The sequence below is a fragment of the Poecilia reticulata genome, linkage group LG9 (genome assembly GCF_000633615.1).
Source record: "Poecilia reticulata strain Guanapo linkage group LG9, Guppy_female_1.0+MT, whole genome shotgun sequence".
NCBI classification, from domain to species: Eukaryota; Metazoa; Chordata; class Actinopteri; order Cyprinodontiformes; family Poeciliidae; genus Poecilia; species Poecilia reticulata.
The window spans coordinates 31108034-31128568 of NC_024339.1; the positions used below are offsets into that span (position 1 = coordinate 31108034).

The 20535-nt window shown below is 42.6% G+C and overlaps 3 protein-coding genes across 4 annotated transcripts in view; all 3 read right to left on the bottom strand.

Annotated features, from left to right (window-relative positions):
- Positions 1-7587: 7587 nt before the first annotated feature.
- Positions 7588-11729, bottom strand: tor2a (torsin family 2, member A). The gene is made up of 5 exons (XM_008419339.2): positions 11560-11729; positions 10252-10517; positions 9930-10105; positions 8684-8811; positions 7588-8193 (listed from the first exon to the last, which is right to left on the bottom strand). Exons 1-5 carry the CDS (start codon positions 11684-11686, stop codon positions 7949-7951), a joined length of 942 nt encoding a protein of 313 aa, XP_008417561.1. The 5' UTR covers positions 11687-11729; the 3' UTR covers positions 7588-7948.
- Positions 11730-14140: 2411 nt separating this feature from the next.
- The window catches only part of sh2d3cb (SH2 domain containing 3Cb), a 46085-nt gene continuing 39690 nt past the window's right edge, over positions 14141-20535 (bottom strand). For both annotated transcript variants that reach the window (XM_008419337.2, XM_008419338.2), the window contains 4 exons: positions 16628-16799; positions 15986-16097; positions 15199-15405; positions 14141-14563 (listed from right to left, as the gene is read on the bottom strand). In XM_008419337.2, coding sequence (XP_008417559.1) covers positions 14394-14563; positions 15199-15405; positions 15986-16097; positions 16628-16799 — 661 coding nt within the window. In that variant the 3' untranslated portion in view covers positions 14141-14393. The remainder of the gene's footprint in view (positions 14564-15198; positions 15406-15985; positions 16098-16627; positions 16800-20535) is intronic.
- On the bottom strand, positions 17931-18944 carry LOC103470703 (putative uncharacterized protein SPANXA2-OT1). Its single transcript, XM_008419330.1, has 2 exons — positions 18232-18944; positions 17931-18183 (listed from the first exon to the last, which is right to left on the bottom strand). The coding sequence occupies exon 1, from the start codon at positions 18755-18757 to the stop codon at positions 18275-18277; it is 483 nt and encodes a 160-aa protein (XP_008417552.1). The 5' UTR covers positions 18758-18944; the 3' UTR covers positions 17931-18183; positions 18232-18274.

Consider the following 20535-nt stretch of genomic DNA (forward strand, 5'->3'; position numbering starts at 1 on the left):
ACACACACACACACACACACACACACACACACACACACACACACACACACACACACACACACACACACACACAGCTACAGCATCAGCTGATACTGTGTGTGCTTCTTCACAATTTGCAGCATCATTTTTGAAGAAAGTGGCCGCCGAACGTCACAGAGGCTCTGATAGGTTCATGTTTGGGGGCGACAGGGGACCCCATAAACCCCCCTCCCCCCACGCACACACATTCGTAAACACACACACACATTCATAAACACACACACACATTCATAAACACACACACACATTCATAAACATACCAGCTCCAACATCAATGAAACTCATCAACTCCTGCGAAACGCCGCTCTGCTCTTCCATAGAAGGCTTGTATAAAACACGGCGGCCATTTTGGTGCCAAACTGTTAGCCCATTAGCCTGTTAGCTTCACGTCTGCAAACAGGTTCTTTTACATGCGTGTGAATTTAGGCCTGTGTCCTTATGTTGGCTCCTCCTTGTGAGCCGGCCGCCATCACCGCCGGCCCGCTGACCGCCACCACAGCAAAACAAACTGCGCCACTGCCCCCCCCCTATCCCCCCTCCTTCTGCAGAGGCGCTCTGACATCACCGCGTCCTCACAGCCAATCGTTTGCTGCTTTTATTTTAGGCAACATCAGTTGGACAGTGGCTGGAAGACATGTTGGGATTTCTTTCAGACAAGTCGTCGGTAAAATGAAAATGAATTTTCTCAACGGTTCTTTTTTTACAGTGTCAGTCTGGTCTGTGTCTGAAACTCACTGACAGAATCGTGTTGCTTTCTTTCTCCTTTCAGGCATGAAATCCATTCTGGGTTCCTCAAATTATTAGCATCATGAAACTGTTTTTGTTCTATCAAAAAAAGAAGGAAGATTCTGTTTGCAAACAATAAAACATTTAAAAACGTTTTTGGTTTTAAATTCCAGAGGTGGAACTTTAAAACGAATGTTTCCACATTTTCCACGTAGGAAAATGTGGAGAATGTGGATTTTCGTCACTTTCCAATCCCACACCTTCATACAACCCAGTACTATAATGGAACCACATTACCTGAAAAATATGATGCAACTACATCAGCGCCTGCTTTAAGGACTTTCTGCTCCTTTGCTGCAGTCCAAGACCTCGAATGTTGATCCGTCTGATCACAATCACATTCTCACTGTGATGATCTGAGAGACGCCAACATGCAAAAGGTTCCTAAAGTCGTCCTCTGTCCATTGTGTCCATTGTGTCCAGTCAATGTCCAGGAGACATGGAAACCACTTCCACTATTTCTTCATTACATGTTTTTCTCTGATTCATCTCTTGATCCCAGTTTTCTGAATTATGTCCTGATTTATAAAAGTAGGTTGGACTTTTCACTGTTTCTTAAAACATTTTTTTTATTTGGATTTTCTTCACTGTTGTTGTTTGAGCTTCTAAAACTGTAATTCTTACCAAAAACACAGATTTGTACCCAAAGACCAACTCCTGTTGGGTTTGGATAGAAATGCTGTTTTCTTTTAACCAAATCTAATCACCAGTTGAGACTTTTTGAGGCATGTCAGAACAAAGTCCCATCTGCTGTGAAGAGTAAACATTTCTGTGGATCAGGGAGCCGCAGGCAGCAGCTGCAGACTCTCAGCTCCTCGATCAGCGTTATTACCATAATTTGTGGTGGGAAAGGAATCGCTCATCAATCAGAAGAGTTGGGAAAATGACCACGTCAAAGAGCCGAGGCCCGATGTTTGAGCAGCGGCCTCGCCGGGGTCACCTCGCTCCCTCTGTGTGTGTGTGTGTGTGTGTGTGTTTTGTCATTAATCACTGCAGGTTTGAAGAGAGCGAGGGACGTCACAGCCTTTATCCCTCCACGCTCTTCATCCTCCTCCTCTGCCTTCACGGCCGGTGGCCTTCACACCCCATCTGACCATCGCTCTGAGGCCAAGGTCAAGCTCCCTGCCCCCCCAGGACCCCCATTGTTCACCTGTTGTCCCGGAGACCCGACTGTCACTGCCACCACCCTCTGCTGTGTGAATCTGTGTGACGGAGGTCAGCAAACAGACTAAAGCAGCAGATAAGATCAGCATGTAGACAGACTGAGCTCCTGCCTCTGGTCCAGAACTATGAATGACAGCATTTTATGGCACAATGAAGTTACTGTTACCTTCAGTTATAAAATGCTTCATTTGATACTTTATTAAATATGACTTCTTTAAAGTCATATTTTATGACTTTAAAAAATACGACTTTGTAATTTAACGCCTTGAATTTGGGCCTCTGTCTCTTTAAGAAGCTTCTGCTCTTTCTGAAGCTCCGCCTACAGAAAATCTCCCCAACATGGCTCCTCTATTAACCCTGTTGCGCCTAAGTTTCAAGCGTCTGACTAAATAAATCTTTATTTTAATTGTAAGTAGTTCTTTAAATGTCCTGTGAGATGATATACTTACCCATGTATCCATAACAACCRGAACTTTCAATATCCAGCAAGTTATTTTCGCAATTTACCGTCTATTAAACGAGTGCCCCCCGGAATAATTACACTCTCTGCAGCTGCAGCTGTGAAGTTACCGTATTAACCCGATATTTGCTGGAAAGGGCAACGTCTCCCCTTTCAGAAACCGTTGGAATTTTTCAGATAGCGCTACGTGTGGCGGAATTACGGTACTGCAAAATTAGATGTGCCGCCGCCAACACCTTCCGGTCTAGAAGGGTTAACTACATTTTTACCAGCTTTGCTTTGAGCAGCAGCTCCTGTAACGAGCTCAGGAGTTCCACCAGCTGTTTGCTAATTGCTGCTGGCTAGTCTGAAGGAGCTGAGTGGGGGAGGATCTGCTCCTCGAAGGCGGAGGTAGGTCCACCCAGATGTTTTGCACAGCTGGCTGCCATGGAGATTAAGAAATCATAACAACCCTCCAGGTTTGTTTTAGATGAAGAAATAACATTATAACATGATGAAAAGCTGAAAAGGCTGATTTTACGTTACTGGCCCTTTAAATCCGGCAGATGTTGCTAGTGTTGACGCATAGTGTGATGTTGAAGAACCGGAGGGTGACCTGCACACATCATCTTTGATCACTTCCTGTTCAGCTTCCACTCTGACTGTCCTTCCACCTCCATCCTGCATCTTACCCTGAGGGTGGAGTGGGGGTAGGTTTGGGGGGTATCAGGGTTACGGGGGGGCGGCCGGCCGGCTGCTGGAATTTGAAGTGAGAGCTTGGGCCGTCCCAAATGACTGCACACACAAAAAAAGGATTTAACTCTTTGTCACAATTGTCCTGCTAGAAAAAACAGCACAAGACCCTGAAACAGCCTCCCCCCCCTCCCCATGCCACCCTCAACCATGACCCACTCTGCCCCCCCACCACCTTCCCTCTGGCCCCTACCTTCCTCCTGACCCGGACCGCCTGCACAAAAGACCCATCAGAAGTATCGCTGGCCACATTTACAAGTGAAAGAGCCCCAATAATGGAGCGGTTAGCGAGAAGAATGAAGAGACAGAGGGGCACTCACAGATGTGACGGTGGATGTAGGGGGGAGGACGGAGCAGCGTCCCATTGTCCCCCCCCAGCACCCCCAGCACCTCTGATGGAAGACAGGAAGCTGCGAGGAATTAAAGATGGAACCAGGCTGAAGTGGGGCAGAAAAATGTTTTTTTTTCTGTCCAGGTTGAGAAAAGGAAGAGCGATGAAAGGATGAGGAGAAACTTCCAGGAGCAGGTTGACTCTTCTGCTGAGTGTGTGTGAAAATCAACCAGAGGTCGCTGAGGTGTGTGTGTGTGTGTGTGTGTGTTGGGCGGTCATCCTATCATCAGCTGTGTGTGTTTTATTGTTGTGAACTGAGATGGCGACACATAGCAGCAGCAGCTGGGGTGAGGAGACCTCAGAGCTGACCTTTGAACCCCTCCTCTTCCTCGCACCGCCCTGTGACTGCGGTGGGCAGGCGGGGCGGCGGCTGATGAAGTCATCACCGCAGGATGGAGGGGCCATGTGGCTTATATAGGAGGCAACAGTGACTTCCTGTAGGCAGGAGGACAACTCCGAAATGCAGTGGTGGGAAGTAACGAAGTACAATTACTTCGTTACTGTAGGCTACTTAAGTACAATTTTCGTGTATCTGTACTTAAGTAGATTTAATAATGGCTACTTTCTACTTTTACTCCACTACATTTTACAGTAAGTATCTGTACTTTCTACTTCACTACATTTCCACAAAACTGCAGCGTTACTCGTTACATCCAAGTCGCGTTGCTCTTTTCTTCCATTAAAATGTGAAGTTCAGGGATTTAAGATGGCGCCGTAAAATCCAAGCAATAACGTGACTTAGTGTCTGTTGTCACCCATCGGCTCCACCTTTACTCGCACGCGGAGCTCCAGACATGCGCAGTGGTTTCCTCTGAGCGGGAGGAGATGACTGTCTATAATATAATAGCGCTGCATAAATTGATATGGCGACATGTGAACTCAGCAGCGCTTCGCTTTCACAGACGGTGGGGACTTGGTCCAACTTTTAGCGTCACTTGGAAGAAAAGCTTAAAGAAAGGTAAGATCTGTGGACGTGATGCTAGCAAAGCTAGCTGTACAGAGACACATGTTGCATCTGCGATGAAAAAAGTCACTCATGCCCTGAATTATTGTGCGGAGGTGTTGACTGAGGTGTCGTAAATATGGGACAACGCTGTGACCAAAGTGCAATATAGTGATATGGCATTCAGAAACGATCCGATTCTTCTGGACGGATCTTTACTGATTAAATTTATTTCAGCTCTAAGTATTTAATATCTAGTTTTTTTTATGGGAATGTGGATCTTTCAGATCAATTTGAGAAGTAATTTTGATAGGTAAAAGTTAATTTTGTGTGTCACTTGGTCTTGGGTTGGTGGTCTTGACTACAACTCTGCTACTGGCTCCTTGGTTGCCTGTCCTCTCCCACCCACCTTCTTTCCATCCCCTTTCTGTTGGATGTCTTTATAAATAAATGCCACTAGTGGCAAAAAAAGTGAAGTTCATGCTATGTTAGGACAGGAGACCAGATGTTTCCATCCCTGAAATTATGATGCATAGAATCACATATCTAAGTCTAAACTATGTTACAGAGTAAACACAATAAAAACATGCTTTATCTGTGGCATTGTTTATTAAAATGGCACATTTCTAATGTATTAAAATTAAATACAATCGGTTCACTTAATGATATTAGCGATTAGATAATCCATTCAGCAAGTACTTTTAATACTTGAGTATTTTTAAAAGCCTGTACTTTTTTTTACTTTTACTTAAGTACAAATGTTAATGTGGTAGTTTTACTTTTACTTGAGTACATTTTTGTCTGTATTTGTACTTTTACTTAAATGTTTGAGTACTTTCTCCACCACTGCCGAAATGTCCACTGGGATGGAAACTGGTACGAGTTCCCTGGTGAGTCTGGCGCCCCCCGGTGGCCACAAAGCACCGGAGTCCAAACTCTGTGGTATTAAAACTAACGTCTTAGTATTTTTCTTTCTAATAATAGAACACATTTAACACATAATATTTTAATAAAATCAGTTGAATTTCTGTAACCAAAAGTGTGTAAATAATTGTAGACATAAAACAAAAAAGGTCTTGCAAGTTTTCCAGGTTACATTTAAATAAAATTTTAAATTAAACTGAAAGAAAAACCTGAATGAATGCTTCGTGATGCACATTACATTTAAAATCAATGGCCGCCCAAAAATGGCCTCCAGGCCACAGTTTGGAAACATTCTGTTCTCAAACGTCGATTTCCTCTGATAGTTTATTAAATATACTGAAGAGTAATTTTCATCTACACTCAGTTCTTGGCTGTAAACAGTTTTTTTAAAGCTGTAAACGTTTCGATCTGAAGGAAACAGCTGAGATTTTAGCATCCAGATCCATTCTGATCAGCAGCCGCAGAGTTTTTCAGCTAAAACTCTCGTTACTGATCAGACAATCATATGAACAATATATAACCAACAGGTAAACTCTTCCTCACCCCATCTTCTGCTTTTGGCACTAAAAAGTCTTTGCCGCCCCCTGCTGGCAGAAGTAGAGTTGAGCTCATAAACTTTGAATCCTACTTGATTTCAAATGTTTAGGAGTTGTATCCTATGGAAGGCCAAAAGGGACAAAGTTAAATAAATAAATAGATCATAGTTTATGTAGTGGACAATTAATTAGTTAAATATGAAATTAAATAATTAAAATGCAAACTCATGATAGCTGATACACATTAATTAAAATAAAATTAATTTATCAAATTAAAATAAATTATTTGATGGTTCTGTTCCTGCAGAATCACCATGAAATAATTATTATAAGTTTGCATTTTTAATTATTTAACTACATTTAAATTGTTTCTAAAAAAATATTTAAATACTTAATTACACTTATTTCATGGTACATTTAATTAATGATTTATTTATTTAGTTAGTTTTGTCCCTCAGTCTGTGACAGAGTATTAGGGCCATGGAACATGAGAAAAAACTATAAATATAATAAAACCTCCCATTATCATAAAATCATAGCAATTCTCTGATGTCAAACATTCATAAATCTTCACTAAGAAGTGCTGAATTTTCCACAATTACAGATATAAATTTAAATTAATATAAATTGGATATTCTGACTTTGGAAAGTTAGAAATTTGTAAAAGAAACTCATAAATTGATTAAAAATCTTTTTAATCAAAACCTTTGTCATTATTTGATGAGAAATGTCTGATTTTAGACAGTATCTTCATGTTTACATAGTAAATTTATGATTTTAATCATGGAAAATTGACATTTTTTGAAAACGTATTACTTCGCGATATGAGACAATTTCCAAGTTTTTTGTTGTTGATATGAGAAATAAATCTAAAAAATGTTTTTTGAAATGTATTCCTTCATGGGCAATTTAAAACTTTTTAAATCTATGACGTCCGTAATACTCGGTCTCATTTCGTCAGCTTTGGCATTCCTTCATCTGAGTTTATTCAGCACATTAGTTTCCCTCCATCTTAAAACAATATTTCACTTCACATCAGTGAAAATATGAAAAACCGTCTCATGGTTCAAACATCTTGAAATGAAAACAGTTTCATTCAAATCTCTGATCCATTTCCGTAAAATAATAACTTATAAAATAAAGTCAAAGTCTTTGTTCTTCTGCATCCTTAAAAGGACCAAAGAAATCAAAAATCTTCACTGAACCCTGTGAGGCGTCTGAAGGCTGACGGACGGAGAACAAAAATCATTTAAACAAAACAAAACAAGTCGATGACCTGAAGCAGCTGCAGCTTTTTAAAAAGCTCTGGGTTTTAAAAGTCGTCTGAGGTTTGGCAGAAATACGATGACATTTTAAAAAAATAAGAGTACATTTCCGCCAAAAGATTCAGAAATGTTGACATTAATTTTAAACATTTTCTAGAAAAAACATGGAAAATTCTGAGCTCCAAAAGTAAAAATGTTTGACTTTTTAAACTAAGAAATTTCAAAGTTTCTTATAATTTCTGAGATCTCAAAATTTTAGATGTTTTTCTGGCAAATGTTTGACTTTGGCTTTTTCTCTAGAAAATTTCAGAAGTTAATCTAAACATTTTTTCCAACAAATTTCAAGATTTTCTGTAGAAAATTTGAGATTAATGTTAAAATTTCAGATTTTTTTTCGAGTGAATTTTTGACTTTTGGAGCTTTGAAATTTCCCAGATTGATCTGTAAACTTCAGAGTCTTTTGGCCGAGTTTTGCTCCCGTTTCTGTGTAACCGCCCCAAATTGCCGTGGTAGAAAGGATTCCTGGTCCAGAGGCAGCAGCCACCAAACTCTGCTGCTGCGGTTTGTTTCCTCCTGCTGCTTTCTGCCTTTACGGAGCTTTTCCCTCCGGTTACCCATGAGCATCGGGTCGTCGGTTCAAATCCTGCATCTTGAAAGCAGATCGGAGGCGTTTTCCTCCCAGTGGAACCAGAACCGTCCGGCTGCGGCTCACAGGAAGAAGCTGATCTTTGCAGCGACCGTCTTGCATCCCGTGGTGGAGAAGTAGTGTCCCTCTGCGGGGTCATAGGTCATGTCTCCTCCCACCGCCTCCACCACGTCGTCACGGTTACAGTCGCCGCGCTGGCAGAGCTGCGCGCGGACGCAGCGCTCCACGTGGGTCCGGGTCAGCGGCAGGAAGGGGACGAAGCGAGTGATGAGATTCTGCTGGATGATGCTGGACAGGTAGAGTCCACCTGGGGAGACAGACGGGTTCAGAGACGATCAGGAAGAATCCTGAGTCAGGAAAAACCAACACAGACATGTTGACATGAACATGTTCATCTCTGCTCAGACATTAATGGTCACAACTTCTGTCACCGAAGAAGCTGGCTGTTAAAGTGTTGTATCAAAACATATTGATGGAAAGTTTAGTGGAAGGAAAAAGGTTCAGAAGGCGTGGATCAACCCTTGGTACTGATCTGAACATTTCAAATATATAAACAAAATCTATTTATTCAAATAAAGGTGAGTAAAAACTCCAGCTTGGCTCCGTTCACACAGCAGTCGAATTATTTTACCCAAATATGAACATCCGACTTTTTCATGGCAGTCTGAACATCTCAATTATGATGCACCAAAAAAACCAAATCCAATTTGTGGACTTTGGAAACCCAGAGAGAGAAACAATCCAGACTTTAATAAACTAAATAATCAGAACCCAGGGATCTGATGGGCGTCTCTTACTGGTTTTGTTGCTGTAAACCGACTGCTGGACGACTTCCTGCAGGTCAGACGCTTTGATCTCGTCTCTGTCCCGTCCAGCCAGTCGGTTCTCCAGAACCAGCCGGTGTATCGCCTCCTGTCCTGCGGTGCTGCAGACAAACAGAAACCAGGAGGCAGAGGTTTACAGCAGCTGCGTTTCCATGACAACAGCATCCCAGAAGGAGGCTCCACCTCCGCTGGCCAGACGGGAACATGAACCCAAAGGAAAGAACCGGCCGGCTGCCAACAGAGGCAGAAATCAGGAGGAAAGACGGCGCTGGGTCGGACACACGCTGAACGACGACAGACTGTCAGGTGGAATCGCCAAGGAAAAGGTGACAAACACCTGGAGACGAGAACGTCAGGGAGACGGTCACACCTGGAGCCAACGATACCGCGGACCGTCGGGGCCGCCGCAGGTAGAATAATAAAAAAGGAGGAGCAATTTTCCACCAAAAGGAGAAACTCCAAAACTTTTAAATTAATCAGAAATTTTCTCAATAATAATAAAAAAAAACAGGAAAAACTTAGAAATTTTGAGATTAATCTCAGAAATGTTTCAGAAAAAAATGTGAAAACTTTTCAAGCTCAGAAGTTTCCTTGATTTTTTTTTCTAGAAATATCAGTGATTAATCTCAACATTTCTGATTTTTTTCTAGCAAATTTCTCACTTTTCAAGCTCAGAAATTCACAGTTTGTCACCCAAAAAATTCCGAGATGAAACTCAGTATTTTCTAGCAAATTTTTGACTTCAAACTCAGAAATGTCCAAGTTTTTCCTATCTATCATGGCACTAATAAGCCTTTGTATTTTACAGCATATACAATCGTATACGGGCATATTCACACATCCCATATTACGGCATGGGATGGGTGAAAGGCAAACGTAAAAAAAACCACTATATCGCATTGCTGTCTTTTTATTATAAAAGAAATGTAATTAATGTCACGTGAATAAGTTTGGTCATGTGATAAGTTATAAAAAACATGCAGCAGCATCATCCTCTAACTACTTCCTGTCTTCTTCATGGTTTCTGCCAGTAGTAACATCTGGTTGTTGTTGTTTCCACTGCAGTTTTTCTTTGATAATCGTGAAAAACCACCTCATCCTAGTGGCAAAACTTTTAATCCAAAAACTTGAGTTTTTAAAAACCGGCGTGATTTCATGAAATTCATTTATTTTCATGTAATTTTATGGTGAACGATGGTGTGTCTGGTGTCCAGGCTACCTTATGAAGACGTAGATGGCCTTCCTGTAGTTGGTGCGAAACACAACGTGTGACGGACCCAGGAACGGCTCCAGGACGTCGATCAGGCCTGCAGGCATCTTCTCCATCTCATCAAAAATGAAGACGGAGCGCGCGCAGGCCGTCAGGTTTCCCTTCACCCAGCTCTTCAGCTCCTCCTGCCGACCAGAGCAGACAAACCCAGCATCACTAAAACTAACTGAATTAGACAAACACAAAGTCACAGCGGAATAAAACTAAAATACAATGAAAAACCCAGAGCGGTTCTGACGCCGGTTCTGCAGCCTTGTCCAGAGCGACTCACCCGGTACTGAGCGACGAGCTCGGCTGAGGGGAAGTGGAGCGTGGGGACGAACTGGTGGACGAAGGGGCTGCTCATGGCCGAGCCGTACAGGTGGTTCCCCAGCATGGTGCTGACCAGCGTCTTCCCGGTCCCAGAGGAGCCGTGGAAGGACAGAACCAGGGGCCGATCCGGGCTCTTATTGAGGAGAAAGCTGGAAACTTCTTCCGAGACCAGGTCCTGAGCCAGGTGCTGACCGAAGACGTTCTTGTACAGATCCCACTCCAAGTCTGCTCATCACGACACAAACAGGTTAAAGCTCAAACCTGTCGGTTATTATTATTATTTATTTTACCAGGATAAAAAAATACATTGACATCAAAAACCTGTTTTTAAAGGAGTCCTGGTTAAGAGGAAGCATCAAATACACAACAACTTGTCAGCATGAATTGTGTTATTTTTATAAGCACTTCAAGCCACAGGTTTTTATTTAGGAACGACATCAAACTTTGATATTTTAAACTAGTAGATATGTCTGTCTGTCACGATTACAGGTTTTACTGAACAATAAATTATACCATAAGTTATTATTACGATAAATAATAATATTGTTGTCTTGAGACCATTTGCATGTGAAAACTTTGAAGCGGTTTCCCTCAGTCCAGACGTTTTGTGGGCCTCCAGGATCCCATTAGACTGACAAAAGTCACGTTTTCCTCAAACTTTACGCCTTCAGTGCTGATAACCCACTGCTGCAGTTTTACACTGACGAAACCCAAAGACAAGTAGACATTTTTTGCATAAACCAAATGTAGTTGATGTTTTCAAGTCTGGTAAGATATTTAAACAGGTCTCAGAAGAATCTGACATCAATCTTTCTTGTGTAAAGGAGGAAAACACAAGTTCACCCTGAGAGCAGACCAGAAGATGCTAAAAGACGTTTTCAAACATGTAGGCTACATCAGGAACGGCACATGTTAAACTATTGTTTTCCAAGAACTGGATTTCTGGAATATGAAAATATTTGGACACCAGAACGGAGCACAAGTTTGCCATGAAACAAATAAATACTCTGGACCAAAGAGCCTCATACTAAATGTGAAGCACAGAGGTGGAAGTGTTATGGTGTGGGGATGTTTCCTGCAGCAGGACCAGCCTAGCTGACCATTACAGAATCCGGAAAATGTGAGAGCATCAGAAAAAGACGTTTAAGCTGAAACGGAACATGACGGCGACCCAAAACATACTGGTAAGTCTTTCTGAGCTGAATGTTATCATGTTAGCCGCCTGCTAGCTTGTAGCATTAGCTGTAAACAACATGACCAAACTCACCTCTGACGCTGGGCTTGAAGTCGCAGTCGCAGCTGTCTGAGAAGCTGCAGTAAAGCTTCTGGAAGACGCCGCAGGCCGGCCTGGAGCTGAGCAGCAGCAGCAGCAGCGCCGGCAGGACGGCCAGCATTTTGGGTCCCAGCCGGAAAACCTCCGCTGTCTTCCTCAGAGCTCCGCCGGGCGGGTTGTAGTTCTTTAAGGAAACCGGAAGTAATGCGGATGTACCGAACGTGGTCACTAAAAGGACTACAAATCCCAGAAGGAATGAGGACGTATTGTGTTGACCCGAAGGAAGACACGTTGGAGGATCACAGTCCAGCTGACTTTTTAAAATTTCTACACAGAAAACTATGAAGGTAATTCTGGGCCATTATAGACAGAATAAAAGTGGGGGTGGAGCGGAGCGGTACATTCATGCCACAAAAAAAAGAAATTTTGAGATTAATCTCAGAAATTTTCTAGAAATTTCTGAGTTTCAAAAGTCGAAAATTTGAGATCAATAAAAAAGGGGGAAAATAGAGGAAATTTCCGAAATTTGAGAGAAAAAAATGGAATATTTCTGAGATTAAATACAAAATTTCTTTTTTTTTTCTAGCACATTTTCAACTTTTGAAACTCAGAAATTTCAACGTTTCTTTCTAGCAAATTTCTCATATTTTGAGTTTTTTTTGGCTGAAATATGCTTCTTTTTCATTTCTACAATGGCACTGATATGCCATCTTTCGTGTCTTTCCAATAATCCAAACTTTAATTCCACCTTTAAGCTTGTTGAACGTTCATATTTGTCTTGGAAGCAAAGCAGAAGAGTTGCTGGTTTTGGTTGCATCTGTTTAGTTTTCTTGCTACAACTCAGCCAATCAATAAAATCCACTCACTAACTTTGTAGAGATTTGGTCTTTGTTTTTATTATTAATATTAAAGAGTTTTGTGTGACTTAATCAGCAACACATCGGCAGATGTCTCAGGTTTTCTCAGAGTGTAACATGAAAAATAATTAAAAGAATAAATGGAAATATCCTTGTTTGCAGCCCCATAAACAAAAACATTGCCACATAAACATAACAATAATAAAGTTAATATTTTGACTCTAAACCTTTGTTTAAAAGTAAAATAATCCATAACATGATTCAATGATTAATTAGTTAAATTTATATTTAAAAAATGTAAACAATCACAAAATCCTTGTTACAAATCGTATTATTAGTAAATAAAAATAAAACACAGAATGTGACAGAAAATGTATTTTTGAACAGCAGAGGGCGCCATTTTCAAACTAGTGAACTTTATTTTTTTTAACTCCGGCAAAAGCAAACAAGACAAAGATTTTCATCTTTTTGTAAACTAGCAGCAACATTTTAGAGCAACACACTAAAAATAATCCAGAGATCTTTGGAGTAAGTTTATTAAAAACTTTAACATTCATAGTAAAGTTTGAGGAAAAAAAAATAACACAGGAACCTTTAATAAATAAAGTCAATTTTCAGAGAGGAAAATGTTATTTGTTCACAGTTATAACACTAAACAGATAAATATTAAATGTAAGCTTATATAAGTTCTCTGAATTTGAATTATTGCTGTCAGAAGCTGTTCCCTCAAACTGATCCCACGTCAACAGATTTACCATTTATTAATAAAATTAATAGTGAAGATGGAGAGACATTGTTTGGTCTAGTATTTAATGAAGGTCCAGCCTTCAGGCACACAAATCATTTCTACCCTGCAGACAAAGGTTCAGCGTTAACTTCCTGTAGTCCCAACAGAACCAGGAACTGGACCTCATTTTATCTGCAGTTCTAACATTGTGTTGACAGCCTGCTGCACGATCTGAAGTCCTGGACTCTTATTCTCTGGTGCTGATGGATGATAAAAGGATAAAAGAACAGTTTCACCTCACAAATGACTGGATTAAGTGTCTTAGTTGGAGTTTTTCAACGTTAAAATTAAAATATATGTTAGAAAACACAAAAAACAACACTCATATCACATTTCCTTTCAATAAAAATCATAATTTGTGCTGTAAACCTTAATAAAGTTTTGTTATCATGCATTCACTTTCCTTCCTTCAGGTTTATGTCAGCGAGGCTCAGATACAAATGTTTCCATGTCAACTGTACAATCTGTCACATTTAAAGTGTATTTAACCCCCAAAACACATATTTTTACTGATAAAGTCTCTAAATATATTCTTAATGTTTCTATGTTAAAGTTTCTATGTGAATGTAAAGATGTTTTTGGGTAAATTTGCTTAGTTCTGTAATCTTTACAGAGCTAAACTGGCACAGTGCTGCCCCCTTTGGGTTGAAATGTGGTCACTGCAGTTTAATTTTCTGATTGGTTACATTGGTGCATTTTGGTTTAGCATTTACATTTTTGTTTTATTTTGTTCATTTTGATTTTTCAGATTTATGCAATAAACTACAAAAATATATGAAAACAACCAAAATAATACAAAAATATCAATTTTGGTTACAGAAATAACACAAAACTGATGTAGCTAAGTTAAAAACAAAGATATTTAAAAACAGCATTAAAAATAATGTTTCTACAATAAATTGTATTGTTAACTTCTTGTTTTCTTTTTAAACTTTTTAAAGCAGTGTTCTCAGATGATTTCTGTAAGTCTCTGAAATGTTTTTGTTGCTGGAACAACAAAGGGAAGGGAACAGGCAGCCAATCGTGTTTGGTCTTTAGAAATGCCCACATCGACACCCTCTTGGATTTTTCTACATTTGTCAGGGAGCGTGGTTACAGACGGTTAGTTCCACTTTAAAGTGACTTGAACGGATGTCAGAGAATCCACCATTTAAAGCCGGCTGATCAGTTAAACGTCTCTGGGATCAGCGTCGTCTGATCGGCGGTTCCAGCCGGTTGGACAAGGCGGTCAGCACTTGGTCGAACTTGGAGTATCTGAGGACCTGGTTCTCCTCGGCTCCCCTGCTCCCCCATAGCAGCCTCATCTGAAAGTCGGTGAGGAAGATCTCCCTGACCTCAGCCTGCTCCTGGAAACCTGGAACGTCACAGTTCACCATCAGCTCACGTCGGTTACAACCGTTTGGTTTCACTTTGAGATTAGCATGCTGCTGCCAATGAGGGTGACTCAGGGTTTCTATATTTTATATTAAAAAGAATTTTTGTCTTTTGTTATGCTTGAGCAGACATGGAAAATACAAAAACAGTAAAGAAAAAAAGTTGCAGGGATACTGATTTTTGCCCCGACTACACTATTATATTTTAAATGGATTTTTTCTTTTGTTCTGACTTTGAAGAAAATATACATCTATAGGTGCATTCCCATCGACCATGTTTAGTCCGCTTTAATACACCTCTAGTTTGTTTGCCTTGAAAGTCCAGTTGGTTTTTGGAGGTGTGACTGCATAATCGAACCAAAACCATCAAACTCTGGTCCGTATGCAAAACTCTGTCGAAAACAGCCTAGAGTGCTTTTGGGATTTCCATTAATCCCTGCAAAACCTATTCTTAATCAGCAGGTGGCAGCAATCTCCACAATAAATAGAACAACAGAAGGAGATGAGCGTGGCTAAAGCAGAGGTAGACGAAAGGTTTGCTTAGGCTGCTGCCTCTGTGACCCGACTCGACCCGACCCAATGGAGGAAGCAGGACCAGAACTGTCCAGGTTCTTACCCTTTAATCTGCTCTTAGCGTTGGAGTGATAGATCCCGCCCAGCTGAGCGATAGTTCTGGCCGCCGTCAGGTGGAGCATGACCACCTCCACACCGACCTCTGCCGTCTCCCACGGCTCTGACCCTTCGCCCACCGCAGAGCTCTTCTCCAGCAGGGTGAGGAGGGGCAGGACATGGGGGAAGGTGGTGCTGGACAGCGGACAGCTTTCTGCAGGACAGACACACCCAGAACGAGCAGCTGATTCTAACTTTACTTCACAGAGTAAAAGAAAAAAAGATACATATATATGTATATATACTGTATGTACCGGATTATAAGGCGCATAGAATAGATGCTACAGTAGAGTCTGGAGTTACATTATGCATCCACTAGATGGAGCTGCACTAAAGAGAATGTCAACAAAACAGTCTGCCTCGGGTTGGCGAGGAGAGCCTTCCTGGGCCGGGGCGGGGCCGGACAATGGTCACCCTTCTCCGTTCGTGCACAGCATGTTGGTGGAGAACCTGGTGCTAGTTGACCTGATTCAAGACGGTCGGTAGGTAGATAGGTCAGTCAAACTTTATTAACAAACCAGCATTCTGACAACTATCCCAGCATGCACCGCGCGCTTCTTCTTCTACGGGCGAAAATGAAGTCGGCGGCTGCTTACTGTAGCTGCTAGACCTGTTGTGGCTCAATATTGGTCCATATATAAGGTGCACTGGATTATAAGGCGCACTGTCGGCTTTTGAGGAAACTGAAGGTTTTTAGGTGCCTTATAGTGCAGAAGATACGGTACATGTTTTACCTCGTCCATCATTCAGGCTCTTCAGAAACGGCCGCAGCGTTTTCTCGTACAGAATGGCGCCCTCTGTGTGTCGCTGCCGTAACGCCGCCCAAGTCTGCTCCAGACGAGACACCTGAGGAACGAAGAAACGTCAAAAACTACAAATAGAAAAATATGGTTATATAACTTACATTACTCAATTTAGATTTTTTGTGGGAGATTTGGATTACTTTTGGCTGCTGAGTGAATTTGGCCTCAGACAGGAGAGAAAGAAGCAGTTTGATGGATTCATGTTGGAAAATGTATCACCTTCTGCTCTCTTCGCTTCCTGCTGCTGTGTTTTATTTTAAAATGTAGCTTCATTTAAAGGCAATGAAGAGTAAAATGAATGATCACATGTGGCACCTTTCACACCCTTGTCTGGCTTTCCAAACTAAAGTTCCAACTTTGACATTAATAACAGCAGATAGTTTAGTTATAACAGCAATCTTTGTATCTTTACAGCCAGAGATAACGCGTTTAGAGTTCAGTGTCGCTCATTGTGTTTTATTCTCTGTGTGTAAGAGGTAAACACTTCTCCATGTCCTTCGCTCTTTCCTGTCCCAACTCTCCATCAGTAAAGATTAGCAAACCGCAGCGTTAATGCTGATCTGTTCCTCTCACCTGCGGCAGCTCCAGCGCTCTCATGACGGCGGCGAAGCCGAACATGTCGCCTGTGGTGGTCTTCAGCTCGGCTGCGATCTGGATGACTTTATGCAGCAGGGCGGCCCGCTCCTCCGTCGTTCCCGTGCATCCCAACACGTTGACGGCCAACATGGTGGACATGGTCTGAAACCTGCAGCATCACCAACACCTCATCAGAACTGGGAAGTAACTGAAACTCAGTGGCGCAAAAAGTGGGTATGCAGGGTATGCAACGCATAGGGGCGCAGCACCAGAGGGGGCGCCAACCTGACATTCCTTTCCGGGGGGGACGATTTATGTTTTCGCATCCACCTAAATAATGTGTAGTTGCGCCACTGCTGAAAATGTTACACAAAGGAATAACTTTATTCCTCTGGATTCTTCATAATTCTCAAATATGGAAAAACTTTCCCAAAGAATAAGAAGTTTTAGGATTTAGAAGGTTTTTATGTTTTTTAAACCCACAATGATAATGTTGATCAGAATGCACGGTTGATGTTTTGTGTGCGGAGGAGCGATAAGAAACGGCAGACAGACTCGAGGTGAGGCAGGCAGTTCTCTTGCCTCACCGCTGGGGGCGCTCATGATCCCCGATATTGTGACTGCACAACTGCAGAGTAAGACAGCGAGGTAGCCATGGAGCTAGCCACACAGTAAATAAGTAAAGTACAGCGATATATTTCTCTCTTCCGATGTCAACATGAAAGACTACATTTCTACACTTAAACAGTTTTCTAAAGTGGATTTTCAACTGAAGCAGGAGATGATAACTAAAGGAAAGACCAACACCGGAGCTGAAAGTTTTACTTCGAGACAGTTTGATTCTCAAACCGAGTAGAAAAGACATGCAGAGGATAGACTTGGCTTTGGATGAACGGATATTTTTGTGCAGAATTAGCGGTGCATGGATTTCATTTATACGTAAAGGTAAGACGTATATATTTTATTTCCCCATAACATGCGTTTTAGTTTTTTCTTGTGTTTTAAGAAAAATTGATATTTTGCTTTGTCTTTTTTTGCTTCTAAAAAGCAAAAAAAAAAAGAGGAAGCAAAATATCTTGACGGAAACTTGTCAGGATAAGAAAAAAATTAAATATATATTTATGCATTTATTTCTTATCAAAATATATATTTATTCTTTTATTATTATGTCGTGTATGTATGGATATATACACACACACACACACACACACATACATATATATATAGAAATAAAAGCATAAATACATATTTTGATAAGAAATATATTATTCTTTATATATTTATTCTTTTATTTCTTCCACAGCTCCAGTCCCCTCTCATTCTCCATCACCATCCCCAGTCATTCTGCCAGCCTCAGTATCTCTGCTCATGGTTTCCAAGCAGTTTGACTGTCTCCTGGTTGACAGGCTCCACAGCTGGTGGCATGACTGGTTCCTGAACGCCATCCTGTTTTCCTTCAGTCGCCGCAGTCTTCTCGCCTCCTGCCGCTGCAGTCTTCTCGCCTCCGTCCGCCGCCTCCGGTCGCCTTCGTCTTCTCGCCTCCGTCTTCTCACCTCCGGTCGCCTCCGTCTTCTCACCTCCGGTCGCCTCCGTCTTCTCACCTCCGGTCGCCTCCGTCTTCTCGCCTCCCTCCGCCACAGTCTTCTAGCCTCCAGTCGCCGCAGTCTTCTCGCCTCCCTCCGCTGCAGTCTTCTCACCTCCGGTCGCCGCAGTCTTCTCGCCTCCCTCCGCCGCAATCTTCTCGCCTCCCTCCGCCACAGTCTTCTCGCCTCCGGTCGCCGCAGTCTTCTTGCCTCTCTCTGCCGCAGTCTTCTCACCTCCGCCGCAGTCTTCTCGCCTCCATCCACCACAGTCTTCTCGCCTCCGTCCGCTGCAGTCTTCTCGCCTCCGTCCACTGCAGTCTTCTCGCCTCCTGCCGCTGCAGTCTTCTTGCCTCCTGCCACACTCCTCTTCCTGATTCCAAGGTTCGACTATCCGATGGACCCTCCTCTCCAGGACCCCTGAATACACCTTGCAAGGGAGGCTTAAAGAGTGTGACCCCCTGTAATTGGAGCATACCCTCAGGTCCCCCGTTTTGAACAGGAGGACCACCACCCCAGTCTGCCAATCCAGGGGAACTGCCCCCATGCGATATTGCAGAGTCGCATCAGCCAACACAACCCTACAACATCCAGRGCCTTAAGGAACTCCAGCCGAATCTCATCCACCCCGGGGCCCTGCCACCGAGGAGCTTCTTGACCACCTTGTTGACCTTGTCCCAGGAGATTGGAGATCCCGACCCAGAGTCCCCAGGCTCAGCTTCCTGAGCCTGGGGAAGGCATATTGGTGGGATTGAGGAGGTCTTTGAAGTATCCTGGCCTCCGGCCCACAATGTCCCGAGTCGAGGTCAGCAGCACACCATCCCCACTATAAACAGTGTTGGTGCTGCACTGCACTGGGGAAGCAGTATAGCACCAACACTGTTTATAGTGGGGGTGGTGTGCTGCTGACCTTGACTCGGGACATTGTGGGCCGGATACTTCGAAGACCTCCTCAATCCCACCAACATGCCTTCTATTGAGGAAGCTGAGCCTGGGGACTCTGGGTTGGGCTCTCCAATCTCTTGGGACGAGGTCACTGAGGTGGTCAAACAGTCACTCGGTGATTTTGTGTTTTTGTCATGGGTCCACTATGTCAACCTCATGACCTACAACCGCAATTTATGACGATCTGTCCAAGTCATTCTTCATGGGCTCTGGGAACTTCTTCTACACCCGAGTTTTTGCCTTAGGGACCACCTGAGCTGCATGCCAGTTGGACTGCCAGTATCCATCAGCTGCTTCCAGGGTGTCAGTCCAAAAAGATCTGATAGTTCTCTATCTTTGGCTTGAGAGCATCCCTCCCTTCTGGTGCCTACGAGCTGATTTTAGGGTTGTCCCCAAAACAGGCACAGAAAATCTTGTGGCCACATCACCGTTAAGCYGCATTGACAATGGAGTAGGGGAAYGACTCTGTGGGGTGATGTTCTATCCACTTCYTCCAAAATGTGTTCAAAGTTGTTCCAGAGGTGAAATTTGAAGCTCTGTTTCACAGATGACTCTGCCAGGATCCTCACAACACTTTAGGCCTCTCTGGTTTGACTGGCATCCTCYCCCATCATCAGTCAACTTCCAACCAGGGAATGGTCAGTGGACAGCTCTGCCTGTCATCACCCAAGAGTCCAAGACATACAGCCACAGATCAGATGGGAAACAACAAAGTCTACCATAGAACTGTAGCCAGGGTGTCCTTGTGCTATGAGCACATATGGACACCCTTATGCTTGAACAAGGTGTACATTATGGACAGTCCATGATGAGCACAGAAGTCACATAACAGTACACTACTCAGGTTTAGATCAGGGTGGCCGATCCTCTSAACCACAAGCCTCCAGGTCTCACTGTGAGTGCCCATGTGAGTGTTGAAATCCCCCAGCAGAACAAGGAAGTCTCTTGGAGGGACACTCTCCAGCACCCCTCCAACAGCTCCAMAAAAGGTGCCCAATGTGAACTGCTACTTGTTAGCTGTTTCTCCTTGGTAGCAGATTAGCTACCAAGGAGAAGCTAATCTCCTTGGTAGCTAATCGTGATCTTAAATTTCCGGCATTTCTGCTTTCAGAAGGGACTTCCTCAAAAGAAACATCCACTTCTTCAACATCATTGCTTTCATGATGTTGTGGCTCAATTTGAACATCATGTTCTGAGCTTTCTTCAGAATACATTTCTTCTGATGTTGAACACTCAGAAATTCTGTCAAAAGGTGGCACGTAATTCTCCAGATTTAAATATCCCAGGACGGATGATTCCCTAGAGGAAAAAACCCTCCTGTTATAATTTTTGGAGAATTCAATGTCATCTTCTGTGAGTGTTTCTGAAGAAGATTGTTTT

Coding starts and splice junctions, on each gene's coding strand:
- tor2a (XM_008419339.2), bottom strand. CDS start 11,686: ATGCTGGCCGTCCTGCCGGCGCTGCTGCTGCTGCTGCTCAGCTCCAGG. Junction 10,518..11,559: donor CTTCAAGCCCAGCGTCAGAG/GTGAGTTTGGTC, acceptor CGTGATGAGCAG/ACTTGGAGTGGGATCTGTAC. Junction 8,194..8,683: donor GGTTTACAGCAACAAAACCA/GTAAGAGACGCC, acceptor CTGTCTCCCCAG/GTGGACTCTACCTGTCCAGC.
- LOC103470703 (XM_008419330.1), bottom strand. CDS start 18,757: ATGGGGGCAGTTCCCCTGGATTGGCAGACTGGGGTGGTGGTCCTCCTG.